Here is a 27,605-nt window from a genome sequence, read left to right as displayed (position 1 = left end):
AGAAACACAAGCATTTATTTAATTTGAAGAATTTATTTATTTTTATTGAATTGAATTGAATTTAGTGGGATGGGGTGAGGAGGGATGTGGTGAGGAGGGATGGGGTGAGGAGGGATGGGGTGGGGTGTTGTGGGGTGTTGTGGGGTGGGATGAGGTGGGATGGGTTTGAAATTGATTTGGGCAATTTAGAGTAACCAATTAACCTAGCATGCATGTCTTTGGACTGTGGGAGGAAACCGGAGCACCCGGAGAAAACCCACGCAGACACGAGGAGAACATGCGAACTCCACACAGAAAGACCCTCAGGACCTTCTTTCTGTGAGGCACAGTGCTAACCACTGCACCACCGTGCCGCCCCGCAACACAAAGCATTAATCTTGTGTTGCATTGCTTTTATTTGAAGTTAGTGGGATGTGGTGAGTTGGGATGTGGTGAGGTGGGATGGGGTGGGGTGATTTGGTTTAGTTTGTTAATGCTTGTCTTCCCCTTTTCTTCCACCTTTCTGGCTTTCTCGGCCCCAGGAGGTGACATGTTCTTTTCAACAATGAAGGTGGGTTTGCTGTCTCTGGAAGCTCTCCTGCTGGGGCCTCAGCCTGCTGTAGGGGTGAGACGGTCAGTTCCGCTTGCATGGGTTCCTCCTGCTTGCTTGACTCGTCCTGTGTGATTTGAGCTCCTTTCGAATGTTCGATGGCCGCTACAATCGAACGGAACTGCTCCTGCTCACACGGCTCATAGTTCCTCTCCTCACGCCGGGCTCTTTTTCGGGGAGGACAATCAGCCTCAAGCTCATCAGAAAGATCACAGTTGATTAAGATATGATTGTTGAGCTGAGCTTTCACTTCCTCCAGCTGGTTTTCCCTCTCAACGGCATTTTGCTTCAGGATGTTGATCTGTTGACAACAGCTGTCCTGCTCAGCCTTCATGGTATTAATGATCCTCCAGCCCTCTGCAATTGTAGCTTTGTGAGCCTGTCTTTCTTTCTCAAACTCCTGCTGGAAGGCCTTGGCCTCCTGTGTGGCTTTATTGACATCAGCCTCATATTTTTGTTCCATCTCGAGTTTTGAAATGGTCATTTTCTCCAGTTCTTCTTGGAGACATTTGTTCTTCTGCATTTCATCTGTGAACTGCTTCAGGCTGTGAACATGTGCCTCTTGCAGCTCCTCGTACCTTTTGCAAATCTTGTGCTGTGAATCTTTGAACTTATCAAATTCTTCTTGGAGTTGATTGTACTTGAGTCTCTTCACCTTAAGCAGCTCCTCGTTCTTCTTCTGCAGGATTGCCCTCTGCATTCTTTCATTCTCCAGTTCATCTTGGAGAACCTTGTTCTTTCTCTTCTCCTCCTGGAGGATAGCTTTAGCTTTGCTTAGCTTTATGTATTGAGTGTTTGTCGTTGTCTCTCATGTTAAAGATTCTACTGACGTAACAAAACTTGTATATGATCTCACCTTCTGTGATCAGAATTACAGAGAATGAATGTAATGAATATGTTAGAATCAAACAATAGAGATGGATTTTTGTATGTTGTATTGTAAATGTCCTAACATTTAACCATTTGATTACTGTTAGACAGTTGAACTGAAGCCTGGAGTGTTTCCCAACTTGGTTTAGTGAGACATTCAGTCTTTTCTCTACTGATTTTCTTTCTGTCTTCAGGGGCAGAATATACATGAATTATGAGGTATTTTTCACCCCGATAAAAACAATTTAATTAAAAAGCTACCTGGAATAATGAATATTATAATAACATCTTGAGATTTAATTTTGTCTTTCTCCTGTCGTCACCATTACCACTTTTTGTTTGAATGAAAGAGAGAGTTTGCTTGTTCTTGTTACAGAGTGCGCCTGGACGTATTTCCACTTCTACATCAGTCCCATTTGAGAGGAGCTACTGTGATTGGTTTCCTTCTGTGAGGAACACAGCATGTGACCAATTATATTTTAGAAAAGAAAAAACAGCAACAGCTGACTTCAAAGCTGTGCTTAGTCGAAAAGTAACAACAACCTTCCTAGAAATGTAGTGGAGTCAAAAGTACAATATTTGTCTTTGAAATGTAGTGGAGTGAAAAAAACAACAACCAAAAAAACAAATACTCAAGTAAAGTACAGATACTCAAAAATGTACTTAAGTACAGTACTCAAGTAAATGTACTTCACTACTGTCCACCACTGAGTATAACAGTTAAAATGAGCTCAACATTAAATGCAACATGCACATTTATGCAACACTAATATTAATCCAAAAACATTAGATATAATAGTGAAACACTAACAGGGAACATTTTATTGCATTTATTTATTCTTTGAAAAATTATGCTGATAATAAATATACTTTTATCTAAGGGTTTGAAAACAGGACTTTCACTTATAGTGGAGTGATATAACAGTGTGATATTAGTACGTTTATAAAAGTAAAGGGCCTGAATATGTCTTCCAACTGGATTGTGTGGTTTGAAATGTAAGTGGATGAGATGTGTGTTGAGATTGGAGGATGTACTTCACCCATGTGGCCAGGAGATGGCCACAGATTGCTACTGCTGAAAATCCCCACACAGTAGAGCAGAGATGACTTAAATGTCACGTCACTGTGGAGGAAAATCTATTGCTCTGAAAGGCATGAATACCTGGTTTAAAACAAACATAAAACAGAGGAAAAAACAAACAAAAAGCAGGGCGACAGATGTGGAGAGCTGACTAATAACTCAAAGGCGCCTCTGAGGGAGGCGAAGCCACAGCTGACACTTTGTGTGTCTGTGATGTATGTGCAGAGAGACAATGCCACTGACCTTTTAGAAACTAGCCTTTGGAACTGGAACAAGTATCTTTTTTTCTCAGCCTCACATCCAAAAACAGCATCATAAGACTGAACAAATATATGACATTATAACAACGTTTATGCACTGACATGTGGAGGACTGTAGTTGCCAAAAAAAAAAAAAAAAATATATATTTTTAAATGACTGAATAAACAAAATGGATTAAATTAAATGAAAAAAGCACTATGAAAGTTGACCCATGACTTGGAAATGACAGCCCTCTCATTTATGTAATGAAGTAAAAATGCATGAAGAAAGAGAGAGGAATGCAAGGGGAAACAATACAGAAATAAATCAATTAATTAAAAATAAATACATTAAATAGGAAAATAAATAAAACATATTTTGAGGGGGTTGTAATTTTCACTCTTCATTTTGTCCTGGAAAATATATTTTAAAAGATCAAACTCTTGGCTGTTAAACCTGGTAACGGGCCAACCTGATTACATTTTTTATTAAATATAGGCGTCTCGACATTTTAGAGTTGACAAAATGTTACATTTCACAGCACAGTCGTAGTGAGCGGACATTTTATTTTTTTTAAAGTTGCTCAGAGTTCTCTTAATGCTAGCCTTAGTAGGAATAGAAAAATAGAAAGTTTACCAGTGCTTGAGCAGTGTCCCCGCCTTTTTTTTTTTTTTTTTTTTTTAAAAAAAACAGGAAGTGAGACAGCCTGATTAAATTATGTTTTTGTAAAAATCTGACAGAGTTGATGGAAATCTGGGATACAACTTTAAAGGGCCAACATTTTCATTTAAAAAATCAATCTTAAAACAAAGATGATTATAATAGCACATATTTAGACTCATGGAAATGGGTTGTAGCTATGTAAGCAGTTTGTAAGTTTTAATTTAAGAAGTTCTTGTCTGGGACAAGACTGTTTTCTGATCAAGTTTACAAATTTAAAAAAATAAAGCAAACCAAAACATTTAATGTATTAGATGTATTTAATTGATTTTATTTTTAATATTATGTTTGGCATTTAATGGCATATTAATATATTTATTGTGTTATGTCTATTTCTCTTCTTTATTTTTGGTTTTGTCAGTTACAGTCCTCCTCCTGCACAAATGAAAAGGCATGCACTGCTCCTTTGCTCTGAATAAAGTCTTGCTCAGTCAGTTAGTTAATAATTAATGTTACATTTTATTTACATCGTAGGTGCAAAATATTTCTGACTCAGTGACAGAAATGACACATACATAATTCACATAAATATTTCATTATGCCATGCTGTTGTATATTTCAGCGGCATGTTAGCTTTCATTCACAGTGAATGTGTAAAAGGTTTTCATTCATTCAGTATAATGTGCAGGAAATAACAGGAACTCTCGCCTACTATGAGGAGGAGAATCCTTCAATAAATTCATCAACTCACTCCCACAAGCTGTTCTACTTTAAACATGACCTGAAGCCAAATCAAACACAACCTGAACTGATCAAACAGCGCTCTTCTGCCCCCTCCTGATCTATACAGTACGTCCAGAAGAAGAGGGACAGGTCCTGGCTCTTAAAACCAAATCTACAGTATCTAGGGCAGCACTACCCACCATAAGCCAGTGATACTTTCATGCAGGTTTATGTCGATTTTGCAGATCTAGCCTATAGAGTATAATCTGAGATAATCTGATCACAAAAACAATGGATTTTCACATTGTGCTCCTCTTACTGACGTTTGTTTTATCTCATTTATTCTTGTATTTGAGCAAAGTAATAATTTCCAAATTGTTCATGGCTATATTATGGGTTTGCAAAAGTCCAAAGATGGCACAGGGTGAAGGGATACAGCTGACGTGAATGTAAATCACATATATTTGCTATAAAATAAGTCTATAGGCAGTTTAGAAGAGCTTGTACTGAATGATCAAACATCTTTACATGACCAGTGAAATTCCACTACAGCCTGTAGGGAGTGGCAGTCTTTATTCTCTTGAATAGTAAACAGTGTCAACTTTATATTGTATTTGAGACCTTGGTAATATCATCACCCTGAATATGAATGCACTTCCTCATTGTAGGACCTTCTATGGATATAATAAACTTGCTCCAAAAGTGTGCCATATTAAGTTGGTTAAATACACTGAGGTCGTTTTAGAAAATATCTTTAATATTTAATGTATATTGAAGATCTTTTCAGGTGTGAATCACCAAAAGTATAGATGGTGGTCAGCGCACCCCAGTTTGGAGAAGCAGCAGCAGGAGTACCAGTATAGGAAGCTAAGCAATGTACTGCAGTGGACTAACCTGACACGCCAGATGTTTTGTCTCACAGAACCATCTGAGAAGTCCAAACTGTTTGGAAAAGGGCAGGCACTTTCAAAAAACACAAGTGATTGGATGAACCATCTGTCTGCCACATTTGATATGGGTTAACTTCAACCAATCAGGTCAAACTCTTGCGGAAAGCTAGTCAGGAAAAGAGTGAGAACACGCTATGGACATGGTCAGCAGCAAAATCTATATCTATATCACATATCACTTTAAGTATATGGTATATTTTGAATATTTCCATTACTTTAATTTGCTGTCAGACGCCCTTACCTGACAGGAAACCACTGGCATATAAGCCAAATATTCCTCTCTCTAAAGTCAACAGACTCCTTTGGCAAAAACATTTTAACTTGCAGAACACAGGAGCTGCTGGTCTGCAGCTGATCAGTTATTTTTGTGCTATTGTGTGACTTTTGTGTTTTACAGGGACAGTTTGGATTCCCTGTAGTCACACAATGAAACAAACTAAAAGACTGAAGCAGCAGCAGACCAGCCACTCTGGTGTTCTGAAAATAAAATTACTGGTTTTGCCCAAGGAATCTGGCAGCATTGGAGAAAGCCATGTTTGACTCATATAACAGCAGTCTCCTGTTGGAAAAGGCTGTCTGACAGCAATCTAAAGTGTTGAAAATATTCTATATATAGCATACACTTGAACCGGTATTGATTTTTTAGGTGTGTAAAATATGTTTTGCTGCTGACTCTGTCCACAGCTGTACACTGCTTAGCTACCCACACCAGTTCTCCTGCTGTTTCTCCAAACTGGGGGTGTGCTGACCACCATCTACTGTAGGTAATACACTGACTGTGGATAAGTAACTCACACACCCTAATTTAAAAAATCAAAACTGTTCATTTAACTGCCAGGTTAAGGTTTATACAATATATGAACATTCATGCTCACAATGTGTTGTGTTTGTGATATTTGGGTGTGTGTGTACACTGTATATGAAGTGTGTGTGAAATATTCTAGCTATTATACACTTATAACACATTTATTTGAACATTATAGTCACATGTGGATATGATATGTTGGTATGTGTTGCACAGTGGCATTATGGTGTGCTTGATTTTTTTTAAAATCCCTTTTCATGATGATGACAGTAATGCTGTCAGCTGTAAGCTACTTGGCACTTTTCCTCATTAATGTTCTCTTTTCTTTTGAGAAGCTTGAGAAAGATTAGGAAAGAAAGAAAATATCTTTAATGCAGCTCTCATCAGAGAGATAATTAATTAACATGAGCGGTGTGTTTGACCTCCAGGTGTCAGGTTTGCCCATCATTTGACCAGACTGTGTTTTGTGTTTGGATTAGCAGTCTGGTCCAGCCTCCAGTATTAGCCTTTCTGCCCCGCGCAAATTATTTGTGCAGCAAAATAAAAACAGGCCTGTTTTGACAGCTTTCCACTGAATGCTGTAGATTTCAGCTGGAGGCCCAGATGCAATTTACAACAACACAACAAAATCCTATTCCCATAAGGCTTGGACCCTGCTTCTTTGGATTTAATCACAGGAATAACCCTCGCTCACCTCTCATAATTGAGCAGTCCTCCTGCATTAGCCTCACCCTTGTTGCTGAGGCAACTGGGCAACCTCAGAAAATGAAATAAAGGGGTCTGACCACCTCGGAGAGCACAGGTCAGTCCACATTTTTACATCAGGGGGGTGAGCTCACCTTGGGAATTCACGTCAAGCTGAGTCCAGTCTGTTTCTCTGCTTTCAGACGCACGCCTCTTCACACATGATAGAACAGCAGCAGAAGATTTTCAAGGGAAGACTGCGGGGAGAGGATGGAGCTTTATCGTGTGGGTTTGGAAATAGGCTTATTGCTGGAAAAGCTTGAGCCAGGGTGTTCCGAACTGGCAAGTTGCACATGAGTATGCCTGCCGGGAATTTGCTGAAACACCCCGTTTTTGCCCTCTGTCTTATTACAGGCAAATTCAGGTCAGTAGTGGTACATTTGAACTGAGACAGTGTTTATGGGACTTGAGGAAATTGTTTTATAATTAAAAAAAAATCTATTTTATGTTGTTTATGACACTGTATTTTTGAGAAAAATTTAGCTTGACTGCTTAGATGTAGATTTCAGGGGACACAAGGGACAAGTCCCTCTCAGTGTGTAGGAACATTTGCATTTTCACCTCCATTTAGAGCCGCCTGAGAGTATGGGCCATATAGACGGTTGCTTAAGGCGGCCCCATAGGGTGGCGCCTTAGGTTGACAGCAAAGGGAAAAAAACAACGCTGGTGGGCACCCTTAATAACTTCTTACCTTCATGTCATGGACGAATCCAGCAACCACTCTGTGTGTTCTGTCATCTTGCTGCGGTGGCACGTCGTGTCACTCTCATTGTCTGCTGGGTGGGTCTAGAAGGGAACCTCAAATTTGTGAGACTCTCGCAAGATTTCTCATGGTTTTGGTCAAAATGTTCACTCACACGAGATCCTGTAGATCTGGGGTTCCCTTCTACGTTACACGATGTGAAACAGAGGCCCTCAGTAACTGATGAAGGTTCCTCTTAGGACGGCAATATGAACGTTCTTCAAATTTTACACAGTAGTTAGACGTTTGGTTGTGACAATAGACAGAAATAAATCATGGAGGAAAAAAAGGGATCATCTCTGCCACATTTAAGTGATGAAGTACCGTGTAAAATATATTAATATATATGTATGAATTCACATTTTTCTTCAGGTATTCAAGATTTTCAGGAACAAAGTTTTTTTCTGTTAATATTTTTAATCAACGACGACACACTGTGATCCTCTGTACACTATGTTATTCTCTGTAGGTTAGAGTATCTGGTCTGAGACAGCACTCTTCATAAAGTAAAGGCTTGTGTATTTTGTAGTCTGTTTTTTTTTCCAAAGTTGAAGTTTGACACGACTGTTGGAGCAGCCGAACTGCACAGATTCTTCCTGACTTCCTAGACATTGTTGTCATAAGTAACGTTATGTGAAAAGTAAGTGCAAAAGTAGAAAATTGTGCAAACGTGCACAATAGCAGCACCCTATCTCTGTTTGACATGAATTTAAATGGAACCTTAATTAGTATCATTGGTAACACTTATGTTTACACTATTTTCATGTGAAAATGTCTACTGAAAAAAAAAAACAATATTCACATTCGTGAAGGAAGAAGAAGTTCAATATGAGGACTTTTTCTCTCAAAATTTCTCAAAACCAAGTAAGTTGGAGTTGTGATGAAAGCTAATGACCTACTAGATGTTTTTCAAGTTTACTTTTAGAATTGTTGTTTGCTAGTTGGGATATTTGGAATTTACATATCGCCTGTAAACAGACCTTTTCCATAGCAGCCATATTGATATAATACAGACACAGGTGTTGATACTAATTAATATGATACTAATTAATGTCCTGTGCACTGTGACTCTGTTATGAGCAGTGATGGAGCTAATGTACGAAATATTTTTTAAGTTTTAAAAGTGATGTTTGCTAGTTTGCTAACTAGTCTTAAGGTAATGTTGCCTGCCCATATAAGGTAGCAACAGGCACACTAAATTAGCATTAGCGACTATCCAGGGACAGTCAAAAACAAGGACAAAATTCAATTAGATGACAGCATAGGGCATTTGGAATTTCAGGGCACTTGTTGGGCCTTAAAGGTATCAGCACTGAATTTAGGGTAATCAGATGAGAACAGGTGGAATTCGGGACAGAGAGTTGGGGATGAGTGTCTGCCAGAAGAACTAAAATATAATAATTTAGAGTAATATCATTTGTTATTATGACGATTCATTTTTCAGCAGATAAGACTGTCATTAAACTGTAGGAACTTACAAACCAACATTTTTTAGATATTTTTTAGCACAAGTCTTTCTCACAGTGGTGGCAGTCCTCTCCATAATCTGGTTTAAACAGGTTAAATGACATCAACAATCCATTATTTATGACAGACTAACCAGTGCAAGAGACAAGTGAAAACACATAAATAATTCTCTCACATATTTTACATGAACAAACGGACAATTTTCATAAAGCAGAAATTATAGCCTACACAACTGATAATATTTTCACAAATTTATATATTCTTCATACTATAAATATATATATATATATATATATATATATATATATATATATATATATATTTTACTCTTGACTTGTCTTGAATTCTTGTCACCCTAACTGCATTTTGTTTCTTATCCTCTTGTAGGATTAAATAAATACCATAACATCAGATGTGTAAAATATTTTGTTTGTGTGTAACATTACAATTGACTCTCACTCTCAGACATTTGTCAGGAAGGAAAACAATGGGCCGACATTCAGCACCTTGCTACCAACAAGCTAACATTAGCTTGATGTCTAAGAATGTGTTGTTTGATCCTTAAGTGGCAGCAGAATCCAAAATTCATGTGGGTTAAGCCTCTTTGAGTCAATATTAAAGTGAGTATTAATGTTTTATTTAATTCAAGAACTTAAATAATTAATAGTTCTTTTCTAGGGCGTAAATCCATACTTTCCATTATATTCTTCATACCTTTGCCAGACTTCTTGAGGTGGCCGTTAAATTTAATTCTAATTGGTATTGGTAAAATGTAAAATGTCTCAAATTTAACCTGGAGAACCCTCGGGGTATCTTGAATAGCCTAGCCTATAAATTCACAACAGTGTTAATAATGTTAGAAGTGTGTGGTGCCTGAATTTTGTGTTTTTTTTTCCACCATTAATTTGGTGCATAAAGATTCACCAGAATACAAAAAATTCAATGTTCAAAATTTCTTGGGGGAACCTCAAGGTGCACCCCCTCCCATCTCACTTGCTTGACAGAGACATCAACGCTGACTTTCCTCACACATCCTCACCTATACGCAAAAATTTGATTTTTGGCACATTACTAGCAATGCTACTGTTTGATGGCGTTTTTAAGGGAAAAACAAACCAAAACACAAGAGTCATTTTGAACTAAAACATTTCTGATTTTATGGTCATTGTATCTCATGTTTTATGCTTGTCACATTTTGCCATTGTCCATTTTTATTAGCCTATATAGGCATTTTCAGCAGCCGTTCTGACGTGAGTATAAAACAGGTGTTATCAGTGACACTAATTAAGCTTCAGCTTCCGAGTCTATGCTATTGTTAGCTCAGTAAAAGGCTCTGCCACACTTATGGGACATTAATTAGTGTCATTTGTAGCACCTGTGCTTACCCTACTGTTTCCTGTCAATATGACCGTCGTGAAAAAGGTAATTACATTCACACCGTACAAGAAAAGTGTTGTTTACACCTGCATATTACGCTGCGAACCAGAGGACAGGTGTACCTCCGTCAAGCTCTAAAATTTAGGTGGTAAGATAACGGATGTCGATCAACTTTCATTTCAAAGTAAGAGCAGGCGGTCACGCGCATCGTTCATTTTGATAATGTATGTAAAAAGTGAATTTAATTTCAAGCTCCTGACCGGAAGTTGATATTTACATTGAGGTAAACTCGACGCCAGCTCGCGCACTGAGGTGACACGGCTCTCTCTCTTCCCCGTCTCTCTCTCTCTCCCCCTCTCTCTCTCTCTCTCTCAGGAAAAAGGACACAGGATGACAACTTGCAGAGTTGGACTCGCTGCCGTCTCCGTGAGGACGGAATTGCGGACGCAGCCGAGCGTTAAGAGGTGGAGGAGAACAGACCTTCGGTATCGGTGGTGCTGATCCAATTTACACATCACTTTATTGACCATCTGACCGCCAAAAGTCAGAGAAGCGGATTCCTGCGGGATTAGACGGCGTCCACATTCCCTCACCTGAAGTGTCCCTTACCTTCCGCGGCCCCGGCTCACCGTGTTCGCTGCCGCCGGGAGACTGAAGGAAAACCACCTGACAGACCTGAAGAGCTTTGCCCGAGGCGAAACACAGCTCATATATAAAGCAGGGTGAAGGACATTAACACAGTGAGGAGTGGAAACTGTGGCTGCATCAACCATGGAGGTCTATAGCACTTCGAGGAAACTTACTTTGCTCTCATTTACCTTCCTGTGGGGGCTCTCAGGTCAGTGAACAACTTATTTTTTTCCCTTATTTATCCACAAGTGTGTGTTTGTGTTTTTTCCCATACACCAAATAATACACTTATACACATACACATACCCTTATGTTTCAGATATTTTTATAATGATGCAAATATTTGACCCAAAATTCTAATATTTAGACTAATTTTGACACATTTACTGTAAATCAAAGCGGTCCTCCTGGCTGGATTCAATATATTCATCCAAGAGACACACTTCACTGAAGAACGGAATGTGGAGATATTTTGAAAAGTAGGGTAAAAATTTACAAATATACTTAAGGTTGCTAGAGCTGCGACAATTAGTCCATTGATCGATTAATTATAAACTGTTAAATTAATCACCAACTGTTCTGATAATCCATTAATTGTTTTGAGTCATTTTTTGAGAAATAATATTAAAAATTAAATTATTAAATTAAATTAAAAAATCTTACTTCAGCTCCTCAAATGTGAATATTTTCTGGTTACTTTAGTCCTCTGACCTAAAATTGATGTGTCCCAAGATGACATTCATTCAACACGTAGACTAATTTTGACATTGAATCCACATGTTCATTCTGTGTAAATCAAAGCAGTCAGTGTTTTCAACTAATTATTATTATTTTCATTATCACTATTATTTTCTCAATTTTTTTAAAGGAAAAAAAACGTGAAAACAAAAACAAGACATTCAAGAACGTCATCTTGGACTTTTGGAAACACTGATCAACGTTTTTCACTATTTTCTGACACTTTGTAGACCAAAAAACTAATCGAGTAATCTGGAAAGAATCGACATTTACAGCCCTCGTTTATCTACTCTACGACAGTCAACTGACTATCTTTTGGTTGTTGACAAAACAAGACGTCACCTCGAGCTTTAGGAAACAGTGATCCACATTTTTCACAATTTTCTGGCATCTTATGGACTCAACGATGAGAAATGATCAACAGATAGATAGCTAATCAATAAAGAGAATGATGGTTGGTTGCTTCCTAAACATTCTGTTTACTGTCACAGAGGATTAAAGAACCCAGATAATATTTCCATTTGAGAAGCTGAAAGCAGAGAATTTGGACATTTTTCCTTAAAGAAAAATACACTCAAAATGATTAAAATGGTTGGCGATTAATTTAATAGTTATCGATTAATCAACTAATCGCAGCAGCTCTATCAAAATTAAGTACAATTTTAGTCTACATCTCCACATTCCATTTTGCAACACGTGAAGTGTGTTTCTGACATGATTAGTATTGAATCCGCCCTGACATTAATCACCATGGCCTAATAACTAATGAGGAAATAAGAGAAAAGGTCTGTTTCTGGGGGGTTCTCTCCTGTATGTGTGCCAGAGGATGAAGGGCTGGATTTAAAGCTGAAACACCTGTTTGTTTTTCACAGGATTTGAAACAAGTGTGTTACACATGATTATGTCTTCCAGGGAAGAATAATCCCTTTATAGCTGCTGCAACATTGGCTCTGCCATCACTCTCTCTAGCAATGTATTAAACCCCCTACTTTCACTGATAGCTGTACAGTACACGACACACAGCCTACTTTTCCCATCTCTTTGATTTAGAAATTGGGGCATGGTACAGCTGCTTGAGTATTTTGCAAATGTTTTAAGGAATGAGAAGTTTTAAATGATTAATTGAGGTAAAATTTTTAACAACGTTATCTGGAGGAGGGAGGCATCATTTTATAGTTTACGGAGAAATTGGACATAATTTTTCATTTCATTTTCTTGGGAAAAGTTTTGTATGGCTCCTTCTTAAGAGCAGATAACTCAAGTAAAATTTAGCGTCCTTCAGACTGCATGAATGGAGTTCATAAAAGGGCACATTTGACAGATAATTGTCCTCTTTAAAGGGACAGTTCACTCCAAAATAAACAAGTATTTGTTTTCTTACTGTGCATAGTTTTAAGAGATATTGACCATAGCGATGTCTGCCTTCTCTCCAATATAAATGCAACTAGATGACACTGATATCTTGACCTGGTCACTCAAGATAATTCACAGACCTTGTGAGCAGTTTCATGCAGGAACTATTTTCTTTCCACCAAACTACCTGCAAAACATATCACTGCACAGAATGAAAGTGTGCATCTAGTCATGGACGAGAGTCTACAGCTCAGTCTAGGAGGACACCATTAATGTTTACATCCTGTGCTTGTCCATGAGTAGAAGCACACTTTCTTCTCAGGATGGACATCAAGAACAGATTCCAAAATTATGATTTCAAAGGAATCATTAAGAAATTATAATTTTGATTCTGCCAGTTTCAAATTCAAGCGTGTACTACAAACACCTGTATATTGGTCTGGTTGTCTGTGCCTATTAACATGAGAGTCCAATGCACGCATGTCTTCTCATCTCCTAATGCATTTGTCTTATTAAATTGTGAGTCTAGCATTATTCTCAGAGAAAGCTACTACAAGGATCTTCAGTATTTTGATTGAAGTTAGCCTGTGTTAGACGTGATGGACAGATGGTTCATCCAATCACCTGCTTTTTAGTGTTTTTTGAAAGTGCCTGCCCTTTTCCAAATGGTTTCTAAGGACAACTTCCCAGATGGTTCTGTGTAACAAACCAACAGGTGTGTAAGGTTCTTAAACTACTAAACTGTTGCTAAGTTGCATGATTAGCACTGTTGTGTGAGTCCTGTAACAATCACCTCAATTTAGTAAATGCCATGCTACAGAACACTTTCCAAGGATGACATACTCCTCTTTAGTTCAAATAAAGTAGCCTAAATAAACCCCAAAAGATTTAAGAAACCACAAAAGAGACCATTGTTGTGGTCTAGCTAACATTAGCTTGGCACAGTGTTTCCACTGGAAACATTTATCTGAGGGAGAATTTCAGACAAGTGTGCTGTGAAGAATCCAGGAAAGAATCAGAATCAAGAACTGCTAAAATCCAAACAATATCTAACTCTTCTTCTGCATAGTGATACAGTTGGCAGGTATAGTTTGGTAGAAAATAGTTCCTATAAGAAACTGCTCACAAAAAGGTCTGTGGATTATCTTAAGTAAAAAGATCATAATTTCTGGAGTTTTTCAAATATTTTGTTGGTGCTTTGAGCACACAAGCCAAGGCAGACATCTCCACATCCGAGAAAAATTGCAACTCAGACCAAAACTATCAATCTAGATAAATAGCACTGCAGGTAAGAGGAAAAATCTGTATTTTTTATTTTGGGATGAACTGTCCCTTTAAATAGTAACATGAGATTTCTGTAAGTTCATATTTCATCTTCTCATGAATTTTGAATCATCGTTTTATCGTTCCTCTTGTCTCGACTTGACTCGCAGCATTAACGGAGACTACACGCTAGTTGATGGTGGTCATGAACACCTCGATCGGTCACTTTTAACTGGACCATAGACTTCCTCTCACGAACCGTCCCGCTCTCATATGGAAGAACAGGAGATATCCATTTAAGTTAGGCAGCTCCATCTGCTCCAGGTGAGTGCGTATTAGTTCCAACAGACAGGCTGGCGACTTTCATTTCGGCCTGGGAGACATGAAAGCAAGCAGGAGCTTCACATTTTGCCTGATTTTTGCTCTCGGCTGCCCAAAGCCCGTGTGTGCTTTTCAGTGCTGTTGCCAAAACAATCACACGCGCTGACACAGGCAATCTCAGGCCTGCTTGTATACACCCACAGGGAGGGGTATTACCTGAGAAATGCTACCATTTTACCACCCCTATGATGACATGTGGGTTCAGGCGCCTTCAAGGCATTTCAAGGAATGATTGTGTCCCAGTGACTGATCTGGAGTCCTAACAGCAGGCTGTGATTCAGTGTCACAGCACGACAGGACAATACAAGCAGAGCAGCTGACCTTGACCTCAGCGTTTGACTCACCATCAATCGCCCCGCAGGTGTGTCCTGAAAACACCGAGCGGTCAAGATACAGGGAGGAAATGTTCATGAATAGCAGCCTGTGGCAACAGGAAAGCCGAGCGCTCCTTCAGTCCCTCATGTAGTCGTGTGCGTTAGAGCAGGAAGTGAGCAAACGTCCTTCCACAAACAAGATACAACCTCATTTAATGTTTCAGTCAAAAATCAGAGCGGTGGAGAGTGTTATCCGACTGTCGACATCATTGATGAGTGATTGTGCTCATGTTAAGAAAAAGTGTGCACATGTAGGCTAGTTGTCTAGGAAAAAAAGTCTACACGTCATGTGTCCACTTTCATAAAAGCAGACTCCAGAACAGTCTTTGTCCATTAGGCCGTGAGTCTTTTAAATATACCCTCTTCACTTCATTAAAATTAAGTTTTTTGTTAAGTTTTGTTGTGTGTGTGTGTGTGTGTGTGTGTGTGTGTGTGTGTGTAGTGTAAAGGGACAACAAACATAAATTTCATTATCCAACCTTGTGGTGATTAAATGAACTGTAACTTCAAATTAAAGCTACTACAGGGAGTTTTTAACTGGGTACAAAGCCATCTCATTTTAATATTGATGCTTCTGTAAGACCTACGAAAGTCCACCAGGGCCATCCACAAAGGTCGGCTATTTCTATATAGGGCCTAGTCCTTCTCGATGGCTGCCACCGGCTCGGATTCTCCATGAAATCAGATTAAATGACCCTGTGTTTACATTTTCACAGACACAGTTACAGTGAGTGGTACATTAGCCAGTTAAAAGGAAGCAGGAGGAGGTTTTTCTTTAGATAATTTTATTTTTGATGTTATATTTTGCGGTTATTACTGTGGAAACATTACCACTTTTGTCCACAGGGGGCTCCAAAATTAACACAGTATGAAAATTATTTGTAGTAGCTTTAAGGGCTTCAATGACTATTGTCTGTCTGACTCACTCATCTCCATGCTCAGTATTTACTCTACGTATACCATATGTACCCTGCAATGGATGTATATATACTGTATATATATATCAAACATTGGATCATTAGGTTCACAAATGTAAGAATCTGCTGCTTTTCCTTGTCTTACGTTAGAGGAAATTAAATATTTTCAAACAAGACAAAGCAAGACACCCACTTTGGTTTGTGGAAATTGTAATTTGCATTTTTACACCGTTTTCTAAAGTCATATACACCAAACAATTACAGCTGCAATGAGCAATTATTTGATAGTTAACTGATTATTGAATTAATTGCCAACTATTTTGATATTTTTGATTTTAAAAAGTCAAAACTCTCAGCTTCTAATATGTGAATATTTTCTGGTTTCTTTCCTTCTCTCTGAAGGAAACTGAATATTTTTGGGTTGTGGACAAAGCAAGGCATTTCAGGACGTCATCTTGGACTTGATTGACATTTTTCAGTTTCTGACATTTTATAGACGAAACAACAATTAATTGATTAATTGAGAAAATAATTGCCCAATTAACTGACTCTGAAAATAATTGTAAATTGCAGCCCTACAAACCATTAATACATCAATAAAAAAGCACATTAATATTAATATGATGGATTAATAAATATAAATCAATAATGAAAATAAACCTAGAGAACAGAATAAAGGGGATATTCTATAAATATTCAAACAAACGGTTCCAGTAGCGTAGCCATGAGATTTCATACATTTGACCTCTGTCAAGTGAACTCTGGCACAAACCTGGACTGAGAGTGAGAAAGTGAGAAAGTGAGAAATGTATTTTTAAATTATTTAATACCCACTGTCTTATGAGACATTCATATGTGAGGTCCTCTGAGGTCTGCTGATGTGCTCTCCAGATCAACCCCCAACATGAACAGAACCTGGTTTGTGGTCTTCTTACCTGCCGACTGTGTGACCGAATCCAATGACATTTCCACCACGTGACTTGGTTTGATTCAGGAGCCGGATCATTAGGTGTGAACCCGCCCTTACACTTTGTCCTGGTACAAAGTTCAGGTAGAAACAAGTCGCACACATTTTTTCAAGCCAGAGCATCTGATAATACGCAATATTTTTAGTTAAAATTTAAGTTTCTTGATACGGCACCAGTTAAGTTGAGTGTTCTCTGTTCAGTTCATTGTTAATTTTCTTAATTAAATTCAACACCAAACTCTGTGCTTCCTCCCAGCAGTTGTATCTCTTTTTTGTATTAAGCTTTTCCTGCATAATAGTTAACTTTGCTTCTCAACTGCATAAACCCATTAACATTGTAAAGTAAAGTCGTGTTTGGATCAGCTAATTTGATTACATTAGCCTGGGTTCAATAGGCGGTGTGCCTAATTAAGCACTCTGTTCTAATTGCTGAAATGAATTTGCCCTCCTGTCATTTGTTCTTAGACAAGTCATGTCAAGAATCACACAAAGGGAGCCTTTCATCTTTCTTCTACTGTTATCTCACTCTCGCTAGTATGATTTAGGGTCTTATTCTTCGAAGTGTCTGGTTGAGGCTTGCTCATGTTACCTGGCTGGACAGCCTGATGAGAAACACAGAAATAGACAGTCAGTAAAGGAGAAATCTGTAATATATTTAGTGTAACAAATCATATCAAATAGATCAAGTTGACATGTTTAGAATAACTGTTTTGTATTTCTGTTTCACATAAATTCGAGTTCAAATTAATGCAGAATTTTCACAGAATGAGTAAATGTCTGTTTATGAGTCGTAAGAAATAATTAATAATCTTGTAGAAGGTGTAGAAGTTTATAACTGTTAAATTGAGCAAAATATTTGCAAAATATTTGCTCTATTTGGCAGAGAGTGAGACAGATGGCCACTTAACTTACCATCCAGAGTGTGTTATTTCAGAGCAGTGGGCTTTTGTTTTCAGAATATTGGACTAAATTTTACTTTGACAGACAATTGATAGCTATAAATATCTGATCAATTTGTAGTGGAGATTAGTCATCGCTTTCTGTTGTCAGTTTACAAGGTTGTACATTCCTGTTGGTCTCCGCCGTGTCTGAGGAAGAGGGGGCAGCGGGGAAACAACTCACTTCAGTCATAGATTGTAAATAAAACAGGATTACAACCTATTCAATATAAATATATTGTATCCATTTTTTTTCCATACATGGAATTGCTACATATTGCTCCTTTCAATAACTCCAAGCCACGTCAAATTGTTGGTAAGTTCACCAGGACAATAGTAGACGTTCCCAGCTCCAATAAATGGACGCTGTGCAATGGAAAGACTCTTTTTTTTTATTCATGACATTAGTGCTGTGGTTTCGTGGCGAGTGTGTGCACGCATGAGATATGAATGCATTTACATGAGCACAGGCGGTAATCTTGAAGCTAGATGTCCCTTATCGGAGGCCAGTTGTTCATGGCAACGATGTATAAGCCATGCCTTATCTCCAGACCAACCGTTGTACAATCGCTCTTCTATTCTGGACACACCATCTGGCAAAAGAACATCTTCATTTGTTTTCCAGGTGAGTCCTACAATGGACTTTACTTATTTAACAAGGTCAAGCCATACGAGCTTCAAAGGCTCCTGGGGGACGGGGGCGGGGGGGGAAGCTGTGCTGCCACTGCTGATTTTCAGCAGCAACGCTCAGTGATTTCAAGTCGTGAATGAGAAGGTTGCACACGTTATTTTTAGCTGCATGTTTTATTTTAACACAAGGCTACATAGGGCACTGATCCGTCTCTATTATAACACAACATGTCTTAAAGCTTGGCATACTGACATACTCTATATATGACAGCACTGGTTTGTTTCCCGTTTCACTCCCTATTGTTACCCTGACAACACTTCATCCCAAAATATATTATATGTCCCCTAAGACTGCCAAAGGGAGGGCCTGGAATGCAGCTCGCCCAACTTACAGCTATGGCCTTATCTCTAATTGCCTATTCCTTAGAATAATACCAAATGGATGTGCGGCAAAGCCCCTTTCCACTTTGAGCTGGGATTATGGCAGTTTGAGGGCTGCGGTTCTCATGTATGTGTCCCCAGCAACTGGTGCAATTTTGATTTGAGGAGGAGATTGAGGGATTTATCAGTACATACGTAATGACACAGAAATACAACAGCGCACTTTTTTCCTCTCCGGCGAGGCAGTTCGCCGTCCAATCGTCAGTCCGTGCAAGTGTGCCAGTGTCTCTTGTAATCCCATGTATTTACACCCACTGGAACTCTGTACAAGGCCCAGGAGAACAAGAACCCGAGGAGAGATTAGAGCAGGTTCAACCTCACACTGGAGAGAGCCATCACCAGGCAGGAGATAACGTTCACAGCAGGAAAACCTTACCCAGCATCTCCATTTCAGTCTTTCTCCTCGTATGCTCTGAAACATCCACCTTTTGTCAATATGATAAGTCTTTTTATTAGCTTACTCCTACGTAGGCCTCCTACACAGGAGCAAAACGGCACAAAGAGACACAAAAGGAATGACAACAAAGACTGCAAAGAAACACAAAATGACTAAACTGTTGTTTTCCATCTCTCTGTTGTCATTTTGTGTCTCTTTTTGATTGATTTGCGTCTCAGAATAATTTTGTTTTTCTCTGTTGTCCTTTTCTGTCTCTGGTCGTTTTGCAGCTCCTTGTAGTCATTTTCTTGTGGTCATTTTACATTTCTTTGTATCATTTTGCATCTTTTCGTAGTCCCGTTCTGCTTCTCTGCAGTCATTTTGGTCATTTTGCATCTCTTTATAGTAATTTTGTTTTTCTTTGTTGTCATTTTGCATTTCCTTGTGCACCTTTTGTGTTTCTTTGAAGTCACTTTGTGTCTCTTTTTAGTTGTTTTGTGTCTAGTAGTAACTTTGTTTTTCTTCGTTCTCCTTTTATGTCTGTCATTTTGCAACTCTTTGTATTCATTTTGTGTTTCTTCATGGTCATTTTGAGTTTCTTTGTATTGTTTTGCATCTCTTTGTGATGTTTTTGCTTCCCTTTGTTGGATTTTTTTGTCTCTTCCTGGTCATTTTTCAACTCTTTGTATTCACTTTGTGTCTCTTTTGGCTTATTTTGTGTCTGTTTGTAGTCATTTGTTTTTCTCTGTGGAAATTTTATGTCCTTTTTTGTAGTTTTGCATCTTTGTAGTTAGTTTGTGCGTCATTCTGGTCATTTGTACTTTCTTTGTGGTCATTTGTACTTTCTTTGTGGTCATTTGTACTTTCTTTGTGGTCATTTTGCATCTCTTTATGACTGTCTGATTGAATTTCCAACATAAAACCATCACTAAACAGAGGCTCTGGCATGAACATCGATACCTCAATCTTAGTTTGATACTAAAAATACTGCAATTAAGCCTGAGGTCATGTAAACACCTTAATCTAATTATATTACCTTAATTAAAGTCACATTCGCTGGATTAATACTGTGATTAAAGAATGTGGAGCGCTGCAGCATTAGCTGCATATTTTAAAGGCAGCTTTGACCTCTTAAAGACCATGTTCAGGCGAACCATTAGAGGTTTGACAAGTTGAAACTCCTGCCCCACATTCACTGACTTACTACTATTTTTAAATATACACAAACATTCATATTTTTAGTCTCAACATGAGATAAACTGTGGGAAAGTGGCATATGAGTAACAGTAACTAGTAGCTTTCTGCTGGGAGACGTGTGGACATGTTGCTGTTGTGTGCAAATGCATGAAAATAAGAATTTGTGACTTATCCTCACAGTCAAAGTGCTAACAGCAATTAGAGATAGTGAGACGCAGTGACTCAGTGCCAGGCGTGACATGCATGTTGGGATGTGCGGTTATGTTGGTTGTCATTTTCCTGGGCTTGCTCTGATGTCCCATCTCCATCCAATGGACCCAGAAGGAAGAAGGCCTCCCCTCAGGGGTCATGAGAAAGGCACTGGGCGACTTTCCCAACATTCGTCCCCGGCCTGGGGACTCTTAAAGTCGCAGACACACATGCTTCCTTACTTCATCTTTCTCTTCCTCTTCCCTCTGTCTCTCCCTCTGTCCCTCCCCGTCTTCCTCTTTTGGAAAGGAAGAATCCAACAGCAGCCTACAAACATGGGCAGAGTGGCTGTATATGGGTCTTGATATTTTTTTTCCCTCATGAGTGATTGATGCTTGGAGAGACGCCTGAAAGCTCTGATAGAAATCTCTGGTGGACAGTAAAACATGGTTTTGTGTATTGTTTTTCATATGGGCTACACAAACAGAGTTATTCCCAGCTGGTATTTGCTTCTAGGCAGTTATGAACAATAATAGTTTCCCTCAAAACGGCGGAATGGCGTGACATAAATAAATACAAGACATATAGTATATTTATAGAGACATTATCATCAGTTTTGTTGGGTTTGTCCCAAGTCATAATAGTGGCATGTGCTGCAGAATTGCACACACCATACAATAGTGCCATGTCTGCCTCATTCCCGGCTCCTGATTTAGGGCTGCCTGTGACGCCGCTGTAACCAGGCTTTGACAGTACACTGGCTAATGACTATTTACAGCCAAGCGAGCCACAGCAGGCTCATCAGGTGGTTCTTAAGGCCAGTCCAGCTGCTTTGCTGGGTATTCCCCATCTACGCTCAGCCTCACATCACACTGCTGGTGTCAAAAACATCTTTTCCTGTCTGCTTCCGGACTGAGTGTAATGGTAACCAGGGCTGCAACTAACAGTCTTTATAATCAATTAATCTGTCGATTATTTAAGCGACTAATACTTGTTTGGCCTATAAAGTGTAAGAAAATACTGAAAAATGTTGATCAGTGTGTCAAGGACGATGTCCTTAAATTACCACTGACCTCAACCACTGTAGAAAGATGCCACTTATCCTAGAAGTTTAATTTCAATTTAATTTTTCAATGTAACTGCTTCATAATTTTCAAAGGTTATCACATAGAACATATGACATGTTAATGGTCCTGATCTGATGTAGTGGGTCTAACTCTGTGTATAAATATTCACTGTGCTTTCACAGGGAAAGTCCAGAATGCAAAGAAAGAAAAGAGAATAATATGCACATTAATATTTCAAAATATAAATAAAATTACTCCCCACTCATTATTCTCACATTAGGAAAAAGTAGTGCAAAGGTTAGAGTGCTGATACCCCTTCACTCCCCACCCTCAACCGGGGGGGTTTATGTACCAACATCATCATGCAAAAACCTACATTAGATCACCTGAGGAAATGTTTAAATTTAAATTGGGCATATTAAACCCTAAAGTGTGAACCTGTACCTTTCAAAATAAAAGCCTGACAGGTTTTTACAGGTATTTATAGTATGTAATATTCATAAAACTACATACATATTACTACCATGAGATTAGTTTTTTTGTGTGTGTATTCTATATTTATGTATAGTTTTATTTAAAGTAACTTCATTATGTTACTCACTGGCTTTGTGCTATTTGATTTGAAAAATAAAATAGGCTCCTGCAAAATAAGCTGGTTCAGGGTCCATGTCTTTTATTAAAACCAACATTTTGTACTGATTTCTCTAACCACAGGAAAACAGGAAGAAGTCCTTTCAAAATGTCTGCTTTGAAAAAAGAAAAGTTGTTTTTTCGTCGAACACCCATTACAGACATCTAATGGGTTTTGAAAGGGTCTCCTAAGTTCAAGGTTTGTAGAATTTTCTTACGGGCCACAGTTACCAAAAAAAAAAAAAAACTGCGCGAACAAGAGCCCTGCCGTTGCTTAAGGCTCCGTGGCAGTCTTGCCTCCCAGTCATGCCAAGATGACACCACGGCTGTGAGCACACTCAGCCCGCTGACAGATGTTGCAGAAGTCAACAACAACCGCAACCACATATCCTTCTGACCTGTCCTTCAAAAAAAAAAAAAAAAAGTTAATAAAGCAGTGGACAGACGGGAATTGAGGGCATGGGCTTAGACAAGACAGCCTGTGTTAAATTATTCTTACTTGGAGGTACTTAGGTGGGGGGTGGGGGTTAGAGCCCGATGCACTTATGACTTCAGGCACATTGACATAATCCTGGTTTTCTCCTTGTAGTGTTTGGGCAGCTCATAATCACATGCTGACATTCAAATATCCATTTGTGAGCTGCTGTATTGTTTTATACCCTCCATTCTTTCTGTAGGAAGCTTTTAAAGAACGTTCTTAAATAAACCGTTCCGGCTTATCATGCAGATGGACAGGTCAACAATGTATTTTTGATTGCTTACATAGGAAACAGTCTCTAAATTTGACCTTTCATGGCTCACACTTATTTATACATTCAGAGCAGTTTCAGTAATAAGTGTATTACCATTGTACGTCACTGAACAGAATGCAAAAGCTGTCATTGTGTTCTCTTCCTGCTCTTATGGCTGAATAGGGGTTGTACTGAACAGTGAAAGAAAGTGTTCATTAGCCAGAAAAGTGACATTGATTGGTGATATTGTTGTGTTCAGGCATGTAGTAGTTTGAAAACCATTAACTGCAGGAAAATGTGCTTAGCAGAGGTGGTAACCTTTATCGTTTTTTTGTGAATTTCATGCAGAATTTGGATAAGAGTGGTGGTTGTATGTTAATGTAGCAGAATCGCTCACTGTTGTATCTTTACGTCTTTCCCAAGAAGCTGATGTGCAGCTCATATTTATTACTGTGAAGCTGTGATCAATCAATCAATCAATCACCTGCTCGAGCACAATTAGACACATTTTGATGCTTCTCATCCTTTGATCAATGTAGTTGCTAGGCAATGGTTTAAACATGCACTAAGGATTTTTAATGCCAACCCTGAAACTTCAAACGTAGGGAGGATTTTGATACCAAAAAAATGTGAGTTTCAGAGACTTTGTTTCCTGCATTCTGGTGACTTTTAAAGAATGACCATAAGAAAATAATAATAAGTACACTGCAAAAGCATTTTTATGTTGAATAATTTTTGTTTTACTTTTAAATCTCAGGAAAGAATACAGAATTATTTGTCCTTCCAATGTGACCTTGTGTAAATGTCTGGCATCAACTCTTTCATTAAATTAGTTTTTGCCTTGTCCCTAAAAGAAAATTGACAAGGCAGATTTTTCAAAAATGCATTCCCCTTTCCTGTAAAACTTTCTTTAATAAACAGGAGTTCTTCTTAGGACGTCTAGTGTGGTATAGTTATGTAGTTGTCCGGATAGAAACGATAAACTTTTAGAGTCATATAGGGCTTATACAGTGTCAGAAACAGGTTGTGATCTAGAAGAGGAAAAGAGTGCATGTGAGTGCACTGGAAATTTAATGAACTATACTATAAATAAAAAACAACACAAAGAGAACATAATTAACAGATCTAAATTGCCCCAAGCATCTTGTTCTGTAGTGTGTTCTGTAAAAACAAATAAAGTTTTCATACAGGTCAACATATGCACCAATGCTGATATATCAGTGACAGGCCATATTGGCCAGTGGACAATAAATTGGTCTGCTTTTATTATAGACACAGTGACACCTGTGTGCTGAGAAAAATGTCTTTGACATTAGCAAAAGTATAATTACAGCGGCCCGATGATGAAAGCCATACGGAGTAATTGTGTGTGAGGTGACACTGGCAGCAGGCAACTATGTGGAAAAAGTCATTATAGTCGCACTATTAAGCCGAGGCCTGTAGGGCACCAGAGCTGTATTTGTGTTCTCAGCCAGGCAGAACAAGTGAAGAAGTGCCGGTAGGAAGACAGTCACAGACACAAGTAAGGTGCCACTTTTCTCCTTTAGGCATCACTGAGGGAAAATTCCTCCCCATTCATCTACAGCAGGGGTGTCAGACGTAGACTCATCCTGAGCCACATAAGCATTATACAGAAAAAGGTCTGGTTGTAAATGTAAAATTCTATAAATGTATCTTCCTGTTGTCATGTGAGGCTACAGCTGCACTGTAAAAACAAAAAAGATGAGAAAACTCAAAATTTTGAGGCAACGTGCCGCAATAGATTTTTGAGTTTCTCAAATTCTAAAGTTTTGAAAAACTTTAACCAACTACTAATCTTCGTTGAGGTAATTTACTTTTTTTTTTTACATAAGATACATTTAAATCTTTGGGTTTTAGAAACCCCCAGAATTGTGTTTGAGTAAATCAATGATAGTTAAAATGATAAAATATTTTAAATATTTTAGAACTTTATATTAAAATCATCAGGTTCACAGCTCACTGTGACCAGTATTACATTACAATATTTACATTTATACATAAGATTGAAGTTTATTATTGAAGCTTATTTCAAAACTCTTTGAGTTGGGCTCAAAACTCAAAAATCTATTGCAGTATGTTGCCTTGGAATTTTGAGTTGTCTCAACTATTTGTTGTTGTTTTGTTTTTTTTTACAGTGTGCCGTTTTTTTCAAGCAGCAGAAATCTAGGATGTATAATAGCAAACAGACATTCACGTGTACACAATTTATTTAAAAAACTGAATATACAAAGTAGTAATAAATTAACAATAGCAATAAGGGTTGATTCAGTTTGGGTAGCCTTTAAGCAAGGTTTCACATCCAAATGTATTTTTTTCCTTCAGTGTATAGAATCAGGATACATTTTGGGAGAGTTTAAGGATAGTACTTCCATAACGCATCATAGAATTGTATTGCACAAATGATGTCCTTTGTAAGCTCTCATGGTCGACATAAAATGAGATGCTGAGCCTGATTTGGCCCCTGGAGCTTTGAAACCTGACTTTTTAAAAAACTTTTCTTAGTCCCCTTTGACAACTTAGTGATTTCCCAAGTTGTGGATGACCATGATTAAGGCCACAAGTTTTGACTTCTGTGGGCTTTTTGCCTTCTCCGTACCCTGTGGAAGTAGGTGATGTTGTACCAGAAACCCTCACTCCACTTCTACTCTGCTTGTATAGATTGCTGTATACACATGGGAAAGAGACTTGCACTGAGGAGAAAAGTGTGAGAGATGTATTCTCATGAGAAACAGGACTGTCACACACTGTAATGAGCATGAAGTTTGATCAGAGGCGTGACCGCTGAGACCTTCTGGTGAGGTGGCGTAGACCGTTTTCATACTTTCACACGTGGCATGATTGGTAATTTCTGCCATCATGGCGGCGTGTTTGCCGGGCTCACACCTACACCCGTTTGTGTGTTTTGTTGAACTTGAGTGTGTTGAAGTGGGAGGAAAGGTGCATTCAGGAGGATGTCAGTAATGATCAAACAGTACAGTGCAATTTGGTGTCAAGGATTACTGAGATTCGCCCCCCTACTTAGAAAGGGCCAAAGGCAGACAGATCAAGGAGTAGGCACATTCAGATCTATTTTAGTGGTTTTCAAGCATAAAGATCAAATTCAAATGCTTAGCATAACTTTTTGTGGGTGATATGTCTGTAAATTACACTTTAGAAAGAAGCAGTTGTTTAATGTATCTAAGCTTCCAGTTTTTAAAGGAGTAGTTTAAAATACACTTATCTGCTTCCTTGTCTAGAGTTAGATGAGAGGATTGACACCACTCTCATCTAACTCTGTTTCAAATATGAAACAGAGGGAAGCATAAGGAATGGAAGAAGGCACCTTGTTTTTTTACGCTTTTGTGTTTGCACAGATTAAACAAGCAAAATACATTATTAAAGCTTTACAGGTGCTGGTAGGTATTTTATATATACCTTTAGTCAGAGCCGGGCTAAGTGTTTCCTATTTGCAGACTTAATGCTACGCTAAGGGCCTCCTGGCTGTGGCTTCATAGTTCATGGACAGATATAACAGTGGTATCCAAGCAGCAACCTTTGGTTCCTGGAATGGCCTCTTCAGGCTGGCTTCAAAAACGAGTCAATACCAACAGACTTCCATATAAAATGACCAACTTTACAACAGAAATAAACATGTTTACAGCCTGAAAATGGCTTTGGTCTCCATAGCTAATTTCCCCGTTTGTGACAGTTGTATGGGGGCTGAATTTTAATAGAAGTCACCCATTTAAATTATATTAGAATTTAAGTTTATGCATAATTACTCCACTTCTTTGCCCATTTCTGGATAAGCCGAGAGTTAGGAGCAGTTAGGCTCTGCCAGGATGGTGACCCTCAGAGCTCTTTAGAAACCCATGGTGATGTCACGAAGACTTTGTCCATTTTCTATACAGTCTGTGCTCTAGCTTCATACTTAATGGACATGTATGAGAGTTGTATTACTATTCTCATCTAATTTTGTGCAAGAAAGCAAATATGCGTTGTTTCATAAATGGCGAACTGCATAAACAAACAGGCAACCAGTCAATGCAACAATTAAAAATGTAATGCAACTCAATTCATGCAGCACCCACTGCTCACAGATGGAATGCAAGGTCAACAAAATGCACAGAAGTAGTCAAATCAAATAATAGAACATAACTTACCATGGATGTATTTCAGTGGTGAGACACCACATAAAAGCTATCATTAAAGATGCATCATATAAATTGTATTGTAATTTATTTATAAAATGACACTCAAAGATCTGGGTCTAAATCCCTTAAGCTTCCCTTGTGGCAATTCTGCCCCCCTGCTGTGCAAGGACACCCATTTCCCCTTGGGAGAAAGTCTTGTAGTGGAATGGATCCAGATTGTTCCTTCCATCAGCACATTTCCAGAGGAGCATGGCATTTGTGAAGCATGATGGTCTTAAAGGGATAGTTCAGCTGTTTTGAAGTGGGGTTGAATGAGGTAGTTATCCATTGTCAGTGTATGACCTACAGTAGTTGGTGGTCGAAGCTGCAGGAGTACCGGTG

At 38.5% G+C, this 27,605-nt stretch overlaps 2 protein-coding genes across 2 annotated transcripts in view; one reads left to right on the top strand and one right to left on the bottom strand.

Annotated features, from left to right (window-relative positions):
• Window positions 1-91: 91 nt before the first annotated feature.
• On the bottom strand, window positions 92-1,327 carry LOC146318637 (uncharacterized). The gene has a single exon (XM_084730477.1). The coding sequence runs from the start codon at window positions 1,287-1,289 to the stop codon at window positions 462-464; it is 828 nt and encodes a 275-aa protein (XP_084586603.1). The 5' UTR covers window positions 1,290-1,327; the 3' UTR covers window positions 92-461.
• Window positions 1,328-10,638: 9,311 nt separating this feature from the next.
• The window catches only part of esama (endothelial cell adhesion molecule a), an 84,749-nt gene continuing 67,782 nt past the window's right edge, over window positions 10,639-27,605 (top strand). Inside the window, exon 1 of the mRNA XM_084730678.1 lies at window positions 10,639-11,086. Within this exon, the coding sequence (XP_084586804.1) occupies window positions 11,020-11,086 (67 nt within the window). The 5' untranslated portion in view covers window positions 10,639-11,019. The remainder of the gene's footprint in view (window positions 11,087-27,605) is intronic.

Source organism: Lutjanus erythropterus, chromosome 11 (assembly GCF_056507025.1).
Source record: "Lutjanus erythropterus isolate fLutEry1 chromosome 11, fLutEry1.hap2, whole genome shotgun sequence".
In the NCBI taxonomy this organism is placed as follows: Eukaryota; Metazoa; Chordata; class Actinopteri; order Lutjaniformes; family Lutjanidae; genus Lutjanus; species Lutjanus erythropterus.
This window is presented reverse-complemented; position numbering and strand designations above follow the sequence as displayed.

Coding starts and splice junctions, on each gene's coding strand:
- LOC146318637 (XM_084730477.1), bottom strand. CDS start 1,289: ATGCAGAGGGCAATCCTGCAGAAGAAGAACGAGGAGCTGCTTAAGGTG.